This window comes from Micrasema longulum, unplaced genomic scaffold (genome assembly GCF_059751315.1).
Source record: "Micrasema longulum isolate JH-2025_06_02 unplaced genomic scaffold, ASM5975131v1 h1tg003040l, whole genome shotgun sequence".
In the NCBI taxonomy this organism is placed as follows: domain Eukaryota; kingdom Metazoa; phylum Arthropoda; class Insecta; order Trichoptera; family Brachycentridae; genus Micrasema; species Micrasema longulum.
This window is the reverse complement of record NW_028280146.1, coordinates 59744-74098: the sequence shown is the minus strand read 5'-3', so window position 1 is coordinate 74098 and position 14355 is coordinate 59744. Positions and strand designations below refer to the sequence as shown.

At 31.8% G+C, this 14355-nt stretch overlaps 1 protein-coding gene across 1 annotated transcript; it reads left to right on the top strand.

Moving 5' to 3' along the window:
- Positions 1-3842: 3842 nt before the first annotated feature.
- LOC148271178 (sister chromatid cohesion protein DCC1) lies at positions 3843-11898 on the top strand (the record flags this gene model as incomplete). The annotated part of the gene is made up of 4 exons (XM_088241731.1): positions 3843-4033; positions 4751-5544; positions 6428-6591; positions 11675-11898. Coding segments are annotated over 4 exons (1255 nt in total), but the record flags the coding sequence as incomplete, so codon positions are not given.
- Positions 11899-14355: the final 2457 nt, after the last annotated feature.

Below are 14355 nucleotides of genomic sequence, written 5' to 3'. Positions count from 1 at the left end.
TCAAAATTTGGCAAGATCGGGGCATCTCGAAAAAAACAAAAAATATTCATAGTGCGTACGCTTGTGTTCCCAATATTCTTGTATGGCGCAGAAACGTGGACAATTAAAGCACATGAGCAGGAAAGAATAGATGCTTTTGAGATGTAGTGTTGGTGTCGAATGCTGAGAATACCATGGACAGCCAGAAGAACAAATATTTTAGACATTTAACTTGCAATAAATTTCTCGTAACTTCCTGAAATAATTGGTTGGAGGGAAAAGTTGAATTTTTATGAAGTATAATTTTAATAATTAGTTTTAGTACGGTTTCTAAAAGCTTAATATGATTAATATGGGCTCCTCCCCTTCAGTGTGTGCCGATCTTTACCAATTCAGTCTAGTACTTAATTTGCAATGTGATATTTCCGTATAATTCCTCAGTACTCTTCTGTAGGACCACATCTTAGGACCAAGAATTGAAGACATGAGTGAGATAAATATGCTGTGTAGCAAATTTTCAAAATTGTACTTTTTTTACATAGATAAAGATTTTATTTATTTATTTTCTTCCATTATAAACGAAGATTAATAATAAAATAATGTAACCTCACTAACGTGCCGAGGATGCTTAGCAATATGCTTTTTTTGAATAATTTTACATGTGAGAATAAACAAAGAAGACTTAATATACAGAGATAATCAACAAAATCAATATGTTTCTTTTTTGGGTGATACCGTGTGTTGGAATTATTCCGACGTTTCGGCTACCATTGCAGGAGCCATCTTCAGGGTAAACTGAGTGTTTTGTTAACATATTGATAACAGTGACCGTGAAAACGTTCGCATCTATTTAATTAACAGAATGCTCAGACAGTTTTAAACACTATGCATTTAAGTTTATATTTAATTTATGTACATCTATATTATTTATAATATATATGAATACATCTTCTAATATTATAATTAAGACGAAATTTTCTAGCCAAAAAAATAAGCTTGTCAATGTGTCACTCGAAAGAAATCAGTTGATAGCTTTACAATAATTTAAAAGCTACTCAAAAAAACTATTATTACTTTTTTTTCAATTTCGTCACCTTTGTTTCAATTCAATGTCGTAAAGCACGGAAAAAATTCAAAGCAATTACTCACCAGCTCCTATAATACAGCTCGCGCCAATTTGTGGGAGGGCTACCGAAGTTCGTTTTGTCGTATGCGCTTTGTAATTTTCGTCTGGATATATGAATTCGGGTTGAATTTTAGGAATATAATGTGGATCAAAGTTCAGATACGGTGACAAGGGTGATATGGAACCCGTGCCTCCTTTACTAGGAGTAGAATTCATAGACCCGTCATCTTGGCTCTTCGAAGTAAGACCGAAATCGCCGAACAACGAAGCCATTTTTTACTATTGTTCTTAACTCACTAAATTTTGCACTGCACAATTTTTTACGTATTTCGAATTTTAACAAAACTGATTACACAACTACGCTCACTACGCTAAAATGTTTGCTGTCATTCCTATGTAGAAAATATTTTAGGTTAGGTTATTTTTCAATGCTGCGCATATGCGCGTTGTTAATGTTGGTCACATGTCTGCGCGGGAAATTCGAATTGCTTATTGTAATACCCCTGCAAAATGAATCATAGTCCTCTCCGAAACATTATATAAATCGTAGCAAAGCTGTTCTCCGTGATCAAACGGAAATAAACAGTTATTTGTAATTATTATTCGTTTATATTATTTTTCCATAAATAAAATGTAATACGCAATGAAGTTAGAATATTAGGCTTTTGTTGCAGGTGGCCGTCTCTAGTCTCTACATGGTCAAGTTCACGTAGGCTCTGTTTGCCATATTAAAAAAAGTTATTTTATTATATTTTTAAATGTACCTACGTTAATGGGTATCAAAATCAACGCGAAAATATATATTTTCTTCAAATCAACTCATTTCGTTTTTAAAAATTACAATTAGGTAGAGCTTTAAAAAATAGATTTTATTTAAAAAATAAGTAAGGTTATGTAAAACTACAAATTTTGTGCTTCTTATTTGTGTATGTAAATAGTTTTAAGAATAGTCCAGAAGGAGCATAGAATCATATTTTAATACATCGGACTGTGTCCAAAAATCCCCCCACTATTCCCCCACTTTCGCCGCGCGCATTCCTGATTTCGTCGCGTAATGTTGCACGATGGGAAAAAAATATAATCATCACACAAATGTAAGGTTAAAAAAAGCAATTTGTGAATTTCTCTAAAATTTTATTGTGCGCGCGGAAATATTAATTGACACAACAGAGTAAAGGGTAATTTAATAAGAGTAATTGAATTAATGAACTTTGAACTTCAAATATAAAACCAATTTTATTTTCCATAAAACGGATATTTTTATATCATGTTAAAAAATATTTGATGTTTTAAAGATATTGTCGGTCAAATGTCCACCACAGAGTTGTTTAATCCAAGGTCCGATTTTCATTAGCTCCTCATTAGATGAGCAAAGTAGGGTAAAAAAGTTTACTACCCTGTAAACACTATCGAAATGTTTATTTTGTTTCTTCGACAATCTGACAGATGGAAAAATAATTAAATTTTTAAGTAATGCATTTGCTACATACACATAATTTTCCAATTACACATGAAATGTGATTGCATTTTTTTCTATGGCATAATTTTTTATTAAACTTTGATTTAGCCAAAAATATTTTTATTGATTTATTTATGCTTTATTCTGTTAGTTCATAACATCTTAAGAACTTGTATAAACTTTTGATAACATTACAATTTTTTTATCAAAATTTCTCAATAACATTTTTTCAAATTAATTTCAAATATTTTGATTTTTTCTATTTCCTTTATTTCTTCAGGTAACTCATTGTACTGCTTCAATCCCTTGTACAATGAGTTTTGAAATTCTGTTTTTCTCCTCATTGATAATCTTATCTTTTTTTACCCCATGTTTCATATGTATGACATTGTTGGTTAAATTAAATTATCGTTTTTATTTTATTCATCCCCTTAATTATTTTATGCACAAAAATTGCTCCATTATATTTCATTTGTTGCTCTACTGTGAGCAAGGCAATTTCTTTGTGCATTCTTTCTACATTCATTTTTGTTGGGTTTATTTGTTCCAGCTTTAATCAATTTATTTATTTAAAAAAACACATTAACAAAATTACAGACAAATATTCTACTTAAACACTAAGATAAATCAAACAAGCAGAGGAGTGCGGTATAGCGGAATACATGAAAGGATCTATCGGTTCCTATATAGGCATTGCCCGTTCTAAGGAACCGATATGTTGCGGCAGAAAAAATAATAATATGTGAACGTATTTGCAAAAGTGTACACATATACGTTTTTAAATATCTTTTTAAGTGTTGAATATAAGTAAGGGAACCTCGTATAACGGGCTATATTGAAAGGTTGTTTGATTATTGATCAAAGGAACATTATTTTTTAAAGCTTTCCTAACGTGAAATATTTCCATATTATTTACTTTTAATCCTTTATTTTAAATACTGTATTTTTATTAGTCATGATTAAATTTTCATTTTTTTATTATTTATAAAACATATAATACATGTAGTAGATATTATATTCCTAGGAGTTAAAAAAAAAACTCATTAGTGCCGAATGTCGCTTTATCTCTCATGGCTCTCAGCGCCTCATATTATACTTCGGGATTACCTTCGTTAAGATGCCTAGGTTACCAGATTACACAGAGCTCCTTTGGGCAGCTTTTCTTGTATGGCAACAACCAATTTTTCCTTGTATGTGGGCACCGCCAAGAAAGCTTAAGTCCTTAGATTCATTTTTGTATCCAAAATCTGTTAAAATTAGATTAATTTATGGTTTTAGGTATGAGCGAACACCTTCAGACGTCCGTGAAATAATTAAGTATGCCAAACTTCATGAATCTGAACTGACCCCCATCTCACAAGTCCTGAGTTTCCCCGAGGATAATGCTTCCTTCGAAAACCTCAAGTTCTTACAACTTGACCAACATCTGATGGATGAAATATCTTCTGGCGGAACTGTTGTATTTAAAGGTATCATAAAGTAATATTTTAACCATAATTTATTTTAAAAGTTATGTAATTTTTATGTTTACGTTTTTCTATTTGCTTTGAATTAAATGCACTTTTCATTTATATATCGGACCATAATCGGCAGAACAACGTAAGCGACAAATAGTGAATTGTGCAGGAGAAGGTTTTTTAAAATTATTGTTCCATATATATATTTTTTAATAATTCAGTAAATGGGATTTATAATGGTTGGTTACTGCCAATACTGAAATGACAGCCACATTATTTAAATACCCTCCGCTTTTAAGATAGTGTATAGTGATAGAGTAACGCTGTTTTGCCTATCACTCTGACAGGTTTATTTTTTGGTGGCGAACTAGCGTAACCGCTTACATTGTTATTGGTTACGTTGTTTTGCTTAGCTTAAAAATAATATGTGAACAAATTTAAACGCTAAAATCCACACATTTTTTTTTTAGTGTAATGATGCAGAGAAAAATATAATTGGCCTATAATTTTTGTTTATTTGTAAATATTGTTTTCTTTTAATATATAAAAATAAATATCCTTAAATATGGCAGGTGAATTTTATAGTGCTATGATATTTTTAATTTATATCACCTGATCCAGTAAATTAAAGATTCTTGGACCTACCACAGAGAAATGCCTCTTAGCCAAAGTTGTTCAAAAATGTGTTATAGCTTTACTCATATTGTAAAATTGTACAAATATTTACAGGAGCACAAAGTGATAATGCCGTTCTATGCACGTCAACCAAAACATATGACATCAAAGAAGCAGAGACCTCTAACAGTCTTCTTTTGATACCGGGGCTTCTATGGGGCAAACAAACCAAAATTGATGATGATTCTTCGTTCAATGAATCTACGGAAGAAACCAATATATCTGCAAACACTAGCCTGAATACATCTGACGAAATCGTCAAATCACCACGAAATTTAGCCAACAAAGAAATACTCAAAGTTATGTATACATATCTGGAACCACGACCCTGCAAGCCACACCTGAACAAATTGAAGGAACTTTTGCAATTCACCAAGTATTCCGGACAGGAATATGAATATACAATAGACAAAAAGTTACTCTTGTCTCTCGACGACTTGCAAGACGTTATACAAGCTTCGGACGTAGAGCTTTTGCAAGGTTTAGACAACATCCAAGCCATCGAAATCGACGGACATTATAGAATCCTTAGTTTCGAATACGAATTCAGAGTTTTGTCACACATGCTGGACTTAATTGACGAAAATTCATGGCCTCTTGATAAAATAATCAAAATATCAACCGTGGAATCGCTTAAAAATCTCGTCCCTGAAGTAGTTTTAGATAGTTTATTCGATTTTTATACTGTGAAAACGACAAACGAAGACGGCGTACAGTTTTACAAGTATAAGGAAGATAAGGTTTGCCGACTTTTAGCTCAAGTGTTGTTGGAGAGTGCAGCTAAGTTTAATTTGAGTGATTTCATGCAGGCGTGGAGGGACTCACTCCCTGAAGGAATGACCGCCAATGTAAGTTGATTGTCTTATTTTTTCTAAGCAACTGATTAATTAATAAAATATTTTTTATTTTTTTAACTTTTTGTACATAATTTTAATTGTACAATGACGGGATTATTGCCAAATGGCAATTTCCTCCATCCAACCAATTAAATACAAGTGTTTTTTTTTTTTTTAAATAATATAGCTTTGCATAATAAATTTGATGCTTTTGCCAATGTCATGTTGAATTATTTTATAAAAAAACTGGTTCACAGTGCGCAACCAGGCCCAACCGTCGGGTCTGCAAGCAACATAAACATAGATAAGTCTAATAGTTCCGAGAAAGTTCTCTCCTTTCTCGTTTCAAAACTAAAAAGGAGAATCCCTCCACCAAACGAACAACCCTCCACCCATACTCATGCTACTGTCACCGTGTCACCGATCCAACAACAGGCTCCATTCAAACACTACAAATTCATATCATTGTTTCAAAGTGTTTTCAATGGAAAATACATTTTTGAAAATTGATGATGATACACAAAACTAGAAATAACAATATATGTATATAAATTACCTTAAATCAATATTAGTACTCAATGGGAAAAAGGAATATAAAGGAAAGGTGAAAGGAGGATAGACTTAGGAAGAGAAAGGATATAATTCTTTAAACGTGATTTAAATAGAGTTACTGTCGAGACATCTTTGATATTGGAACTGAGGTGATTCCACAGTTGAGCCACATGGACCCTATATGAGTTAGAGAAGAAAGAGGAATTGTGGATGGGAATTAAAAGGGCTCTTTGAGAATTAGAACGAAGAAATTAAAATAATAATTTCACTGAAACGTGAATAGACCCTATTGTTTTTCTTACTCAATTCCCATGTCTCGTCATTATTTTTTTTTATATTTCAGGAAAAAATGCTAGACGGAATTGCCCTTTGCGACCTGGAATCCAACCCACAAATGATATGGTCATTCAGTGAAGCAAAACTTCCTGAAAATATCAACGATAGATTGAAAGTATTGTTCCAAACAAGACAGAAATGGACAGTTGAACAAATCGCCCCATTTATAGAGTAATTATTTCTTATTTTTATATTACTTATTAAAGCATTTTATACTAAAGGTCAGTTAACAAACATCAGTCTTCTGCAATGGTTCTCACATGTTCAGAATCCATGTCTGGAATCTGTCATTTGTGAAAGTCAGCTCGAGCAGGAAGATTTAAACCATTTTCTTTTAAATGCCTAATATAAACTATTAACTTGAATTCATATCAAACCTCTTTAATATTAACGTTCCACTCGGTTATGGGGAAAATAGTGTTTATGCACGCTTTCACGGTACAATCAAGTATTTTTCTTTTCATCTTAACACAAATATTAAATTAAATTTTAACTGCAATATACAAACAAGAAATACAAGAGTTTCAAATAATTTAACTTGCAAACAATTAGGGCTAACAGAAAAATAAACAGTTTTGTATATACAGCTATAAAGTTCTACAATTCACTTTCTAATGACCTAAAAAATATACAAAACATATACGTACTTAAAAAACACCTGAATAAAACCGTTCTTACAGCCCGTGTTAGTGATATGTGATGTTATTTTTTCGACTTTTTAATAAAACTATTGTGTCATAATAAATTATATCACCTCATACCAGCACTTTTGCTGTTTGGGAATATTTTGTTCAAATAATATATGTAATGTCACGAAAAAAGAGTATAAGTATCATACGCGTAGCCACGGGGGGGCAGGGTGCTTACCCCATCTGACTCATTTTGTTAAACGAAGAATTATAAGTCAATAATATTGTTGAATCTGAACTTTGGTACAACCAATTGAAAGAAAAAAATATGCCGAACTAAAGGAGATAGAACTTCCTGCACTAGTTAAAGAAAACCAATCGTTTAAGCTATCCATATAACAGGCGCTACTTATCTCACTTGCACTGCTCTGCGCAATGTGAACTATAAGAATATTTTTCAGCACCTTATGCAGGGTAAAATCTTGGTCATCTAAAACCTGCTTATACATGTGTGCAAAAAGAGAGGTCTGGAAGCTAAAAATAAATTTGAGAACAAAATTTTATCAAGATTTTGCCACAGCTTTCGTGGACTAGTGCTGAAATAAGATTGAAACAAATTCGATTAGCATTGCAACTAATTACTTTTAGTATTTTTTTGATGCCTGAAGCACTTTGTGGAACATTATTATTTAATATATTAAAATAAAATAAAATCACTTTGTTTTTATGTACCACTAATATTTTTATAATTTGACAACCAATTAGTTTCGGCAATACTATGCCTTCTTCAGGGTTAGTTACTAACTAACATAACATATATAAATTTTTCACAGTGAGGGTAGAGTGGGCGTGGCTACGGGAGTAGAGAAGAGAGGGGTTGATGTGCCATGACTGCAAGTCATTTTATATAGGAAAAGCATCACGTACTTTTAAAACTAGTAGACATTCTAAGACAGTCAAAAAAATATGAAAACAGCAATCAATCCACAGAAAAAATAAATAAAGGAAGTAGACACAGTGAAAAGGTGGTAAAAAAATAGTCATATAAAGAAACATAGTAAAAAATGTATATATGTATGTTTAGCAAAAAACATAGTGAAATATGTAGTAAAAACAAAAAACATAGTAAAAGACACAGTAAAAAAAATATGTATATATTAGGTTCACGCATTATTACTCTGAGAATTATACTATGCCATTTTTGGGGCTTTAGGGGCAAGGTTTAGTTTCAAAGTTATCATGTATAAAAATCCACTGATAGTTTTTAATTTTTTGATATATTTTGGTGAAAACCATCAATTCTATTTACTAGAATTTTTTTAAGAAATCTTATCCATTGAAACAATTCAAAAGAAATAAAATTGTTTCGTGTCCAAAATAAATTAATTACATTGTTGAGCGAAACATTCAAACTGATTTATATCAGTGCCTACATAATATCAATAATGTGACTTGAGTTTTGACAGCTGTAATTGTCAATTGGTTCAGTGTTCAGCTCCAATAATCTTGCCATATTTGTGTGTTTTTGTGATTTTTTTCAAAGTTTATTTAGTTTTTTAATGGTTGCTGGTAAAGGAGTACTTCACAGATAAGCCAAATCTATATTTATTTTTATTATTTCGATCTTAATTAATGTTTTTAAATTTCATACTTCTGAAATTTTCAGTTTCAGTTGTAAAGTGTAACAATAACTTTTTTGTTTTTTTTTTTCTTTGTCATACGATTTTATAGTTTTAAATAATTAAATTATGTGGAAATATGGAGAAATATCCCCTCTACATCTTCATCAAATACTTCATTATCCTCTTCCCCGATTTTATCAAATAAAGTAAGAAAACTATGCAAAATTTATTCTGTCAAAGATATTCCAAATACAAACCCTCAAACATCTTCAAACCCCTATTTCTCAGGTATCTTCAACATCAAACCGACCTTCATCTTCAGATTCAGCAGATATTATCATAACAAATATATTTGTATCCAGAGAGACAGTTCTTTCTGTGTTTTTGTCCAAAAAATGTTTTTCCTAACTCATCTTTTTCATTAAATGTCATCTAACTTGGTAAACTCCTGCATTCTCTTAATACTTTCAATATCATACCTCATGCGGGAATAAAATCTATTGGCCGAAACCGTGTGTCGGTACAATTTTCCGACTTTTTAGAGGCAAACTTCTTTTATAGATGATAATCGTTTGATAACACAAGGGTATAAATTGTTTATTCCATTTCATTTGGTCTTCCGCATGGGTCTGGTCAGAGGTATTTCTAGGTGGACTCATTAGGAGATAATTAAAAATATTGAATTGCCAATTGACATTGGAAAAGTTATAAAATCTCGCTGACTATCAAGAAAGGTGTCGATGAAAAAATTTCGTGGGTACCCACCTAAACAGTTGTTCTAACCTTCCAAGGGCAGATTCTACCAAAGAAAGTATTCGCCTTTTATTCGGCAATAGATGTTAAACAATACATTTACCCAACAATTCTTTGTTTTTCGTGTTGTAGATATGGACAGACCAAGACAATACATAGGTCCAAACCTAGATGTTTCAAGTGTAGATTGGAGCATCTGAGAGAGACTTGCAAAGTTGAAATTCAGAATGCCATATGTCTCAACTGTTCACGAAATCATTTAGCCACAAATAAAATCTGTCCAGAATACCCAAGATAAAATATCATCAAAAATAGCATGACCAAGTAAAATATTTCTTATAGTGAAGCTGCCAAATCCACATCTAGCAAAGGAAAATCATGCGCTGATTTTGCAAAGTCTCCCTCTTCGCAATCCAGCAATATCCAAAACAATTTTCTCATCCACAATTTTCTTTGCATAATAATACAGTTTTTAAAGAATCCGCTCCAAGGTCGTGTTTCTTTATATTATTATTTATTAGTTTTACTCTCTATAAATTAAAGCCCTTTTCATTTTTACCATACACTAATTCTTTCAATGGTTGTGCTCTTCAGACCGATAATAAAGACATTGACAGATGTTCAACAATACAAGAATAGTGAATTTAGCAGAAAACGATCATAATATGAAGCACAATTAATTCGGTTTTATTGGACAGCCATGGGTAAATTTAGGTCACCAACTTCTTTGTCATATACAAAATTCTCAGACGATTCAGCTTGGATCATTAATTTTGTCGACAAATTGGCGCCTTCACATGTTCCAACACTTGAAGAGATTTCATACCACTCTTCAGCCATTCGTAATCATGAATCCTGGTTTGACTCGCCCTTCCAAATCGAGGAGCCCCCCCTCAAATATGTTCAAATCTCACACTTTTTGATTCAAAACTTTCCAAAATCAGATCCACTCTTTCCAGATCCACTGAAGGGAGAATCATACCCGCCCTATAGCATTATCATCATGTATGGTAAAAATTTCATTGATTGGTTTGTGGAGAGCAATTTCTTACTGTCTGCTTCTCAATTTGGTTTTTTGATGAAACAAATCAGCCACTGATAATCTCTCTTTTTTCTCAACTGATATTCGAATTGCGTTTTCCCAAAACGAATGCACCGCTGCATCTTTTATCGATATATGTGGAGCTTATGATAATGTGAATCTTAAAGTTCTCAAAGACAAACTATGCATGTTAGATATCCCTTTTAAGGTTGTTCAGGTGATTATAAATATATCATATTAAAAGAAAGAACTAATGTTGTAAATGGGGGGTTTCAAAAAATTACTAGACAAATCTTGAAGGGTCTTCCACAAGGATCTGTACTTAGTCCACTACTGTATAATATCCATATTGATCTTGATTCAACAGTCTCAGGAAAATGCAAAATCCTGCAGTATGCGGATGTTATTGTCATTGGTTATTTCACATAAAGATGCTATTATTATTATTATTATTATGGATAACTTATATAGCGCCATTTTTGTAATATAATACCTCAAGGGCGCTTTACATAGTGATTTTATTGTTTAATAAATTTAATTGAAGCTTTTAAATTTGTAATATAATTAAAACAATTTATTTTGTTGTCACATGCTACGGATTTATTCAAATGATTTAGAGAACAAGTGGGTTTTAAGTTTTTTCCGAAACATCACTTCACTTTCTCAGCCTCGCACCTCTGCTGGGGAGCATTCCATGCCATAGGGCCTGCGACCGCAAATGCGCGTTCACTAAATTTAGTGCGCTGTTTGCGTAGAGGTATAATAACTTTTCCTCTCGCCGTAGACGTAGCTGATCTAAGCGTGAGACGCCTGTCAGCTAGTTCATCTGGAATGCATAGTTCCCTTAGATATTCCGGAGAAGAGTTTTGCAGTGACTTATACATAAGCCAACAGAGTTTGTATTCGACCCTCTGTGGAAAACATAGCCAGTGTAGTTCCCAAAGTAGTGGGGTGATATGACTGAACTTAGAGATTCCGAAAATAAGTCTCGCTGCAGCATTCAATACAGATTGTAGGCGAGTCATTTTGTTCATTGGTAGGCCTGCATAGATACCATAAATACCATACTAAAATAAACTTTAGTCAGCCTTGACATCTCTCAATACCTGGTTTACTTCTATATTTTATTTATATTGATATTTTTTTGACATTAAGTGTCATATTCTCACAGAAGTATGTATTAATATTTTATTTTGTCCTTTTTTCAGACGCTTCACAACTGATAAACTGAATGTAAATGCTCTGCTCACTAAATATGCCCGGGGCTCCTATCAAAATAATGTCCGATACTACTCTGCGAAACATAGCAAATAATGAACAGTTTTTATTTAGAATAATTTATTTATTTTGCTTTACCTATTAAGTTATGTTTATTCTATGTAATTCTATGTATATTATATGTAAACTTTTAGAACAAACAGTAATACTTGAATTAAGGTCATGAAAAGTGTCTGGAAAGACTTAAGACAAAAATATCATCACCTTAATTTAAATACAATGTAAGTCTTTTTGTTCTGTATTTGAGATTATGATTGAATATTTTTCACCGTACAAAATAGCAACTATCTCTGTCATCTGAATGAAGAAATTGTTGACAGAAAAGAGATATAACACATTTGTCGAATAACGCATATTTCGAAGAAGATGTATATTCCTTGGAAAACAGTGCAAGTCAGTAGGGGGTCAATAGTACAGTAGTTTACGTTTGTTTAGATAAAACACTTAAAATCATGTAGACCTTGAAAACAAAATATTTGTTTAAAAAAAACATTAATGTCTCATGCATGGAATAAAGAATAGTCCAGAGAGCGTAGAATCATATTTGAATACATCGGACTGTGTCCAAAAAACCCCTAATTTTGCCCCACTTTCGCCGCGCGCATGTGTGAAGTCTCCGCGTAATGTTGCCAAATCGCGAAAAATATAATCATAGCACAAATGTAAGATAATTATATATTTTAAAACAAGCAATTTGTTAATTCCTCTAAAATTTTATCATACACGCGTTAACATTGATTGCACAACAGAGTAAATAAGTAAAGGGTCATCCAATAAGAGTAATTTAATTATTGAACTTTGAACTTAAAAAATAAATAAAAATTATATTTTACATAAAATTGATATTTTTATGTAATGTTTTCACAAAAATGGCGCCTATGTAAATTATCCAACTATATAACTATATATATATATGATGTTTTAAAAATAATGCCGGTCAAATGTCCACTACGGCGTTGTTTAATGCGAGAGGTCCAATTTTCATTAGTTCTCTCATTAGATGAGCAAAGTAGCATAAAAAATTTACCACCCTGGCAACACTAACAAAATGTCCATTTTGTTTTCTTTGATGATCTGACAGATGGAAAAATAATTAAATTTGTAAGTAATGCAAATGCTACTTACACATTCATTTGCTACTTCCACATGAAATTTGATCCAATCCTGTTTCTTTAAAATCCCAGCAGTATTTCTAAACTTTAAAACGACACGACACGGCATAGTTTAATTCAAATCGGGAGTTGCGTATTGAGTGACGTCTACAAAGAAAATAATGGGTTAAAACGTAAAACTACTCCTTTAAGAGTAATTAAGTCGCCTTCTGTTTGATGCGCGTGTGCGGTTTCTGGACTATTCTTAGTTCTATGGTTTCATACAAAATTACTGATTCATGATGCATAGATTGTGTTTCCTGTCAAGTTTTGTTTTGTGACTTATGTTGTATTTAAATTAAGGCTACGAAATGTATTATAGGTATAAATACATACCTCATAAAATTAAGATAAATCTTTTATTATGATGCCACTCCACGGTGGAGGTTATGGCAATACGGTATCATGGCAATTTTAAGTCAGGAGTTACATCTTCTTCCTAGACTGCATTTTATTTATGTATAATCACATTCCTAATGTTTGTATATCTTTCCAGTAATTTTATTTATTTTTCTTTTGTTCATTACAAAATTTGTACTTTATTTATGCCAGTTAATTCTTTTTTGTAACTGTTATTATTTTGTCTTTTCTATTTTCTCCATTAATCTTACTAAATTTCACAAATACAGTAAAACTCCAGTTATTCAGATTAATGAGTGCCAAAACGATGACGTTCTCTGACAGATGAATAAAGATACAGAGGTACTGAAGACCATAAAGAAAAAAAAACTTGAGTGCTTTAAGCATGTGATGAGAGGCGAAAAATATAACATTGTACAAGTCATTCTACAGGGAAGGATTGAAGGAAGACGCAGTGCAGGTAGAAGGCGCATCACTCGGTACTTGTTCGGGCAGGTACCAACAAACTAAGAATTGCCGTGATGATTTCCAACCTCTGATAAAAAAATAATGTTTGCTTTTAAAATAATATAGCGAATTGAAATTGCACAATTAAATTAAAATTACTTTTCCTTTAATGTTTATTTCCTAATAATGATCTGTATATTTGGCAATCCAGATGGATGACTATAGTTTGGATAATCGGAGTTCTTACTGTAATAAATTTGATGTATCTTTTAAACCTTCTCAGGAAAATTTCATATAATTTTGTTTTTTTCTTTAAATATCTCCACGTTAGTAATTTTCTTTGCTAGCTGCCAGATTTTTAAATATTCTACTATCAAAATGTTTTTCATTTTGTGAAATGTTTTTTTTTTAATGTTTATTTATTATTATGTCCCCAATTCAGCGCAGAACAAAAGTCCCATGGAGTTGGAAAATACATAGTTAATTTATATATTTTTCATCTTCTATATTCATTAGAAATGGAACAGGATTTATGCTGAATATAGAAGGTTCCACTGTATTAATAAAAACACCTTTTTGCATAAATAAGTCTTTATTTTTAAAGAAATCTGTACAGACATACTTAGTCAATCATTTTTTTTTCAACAATTATA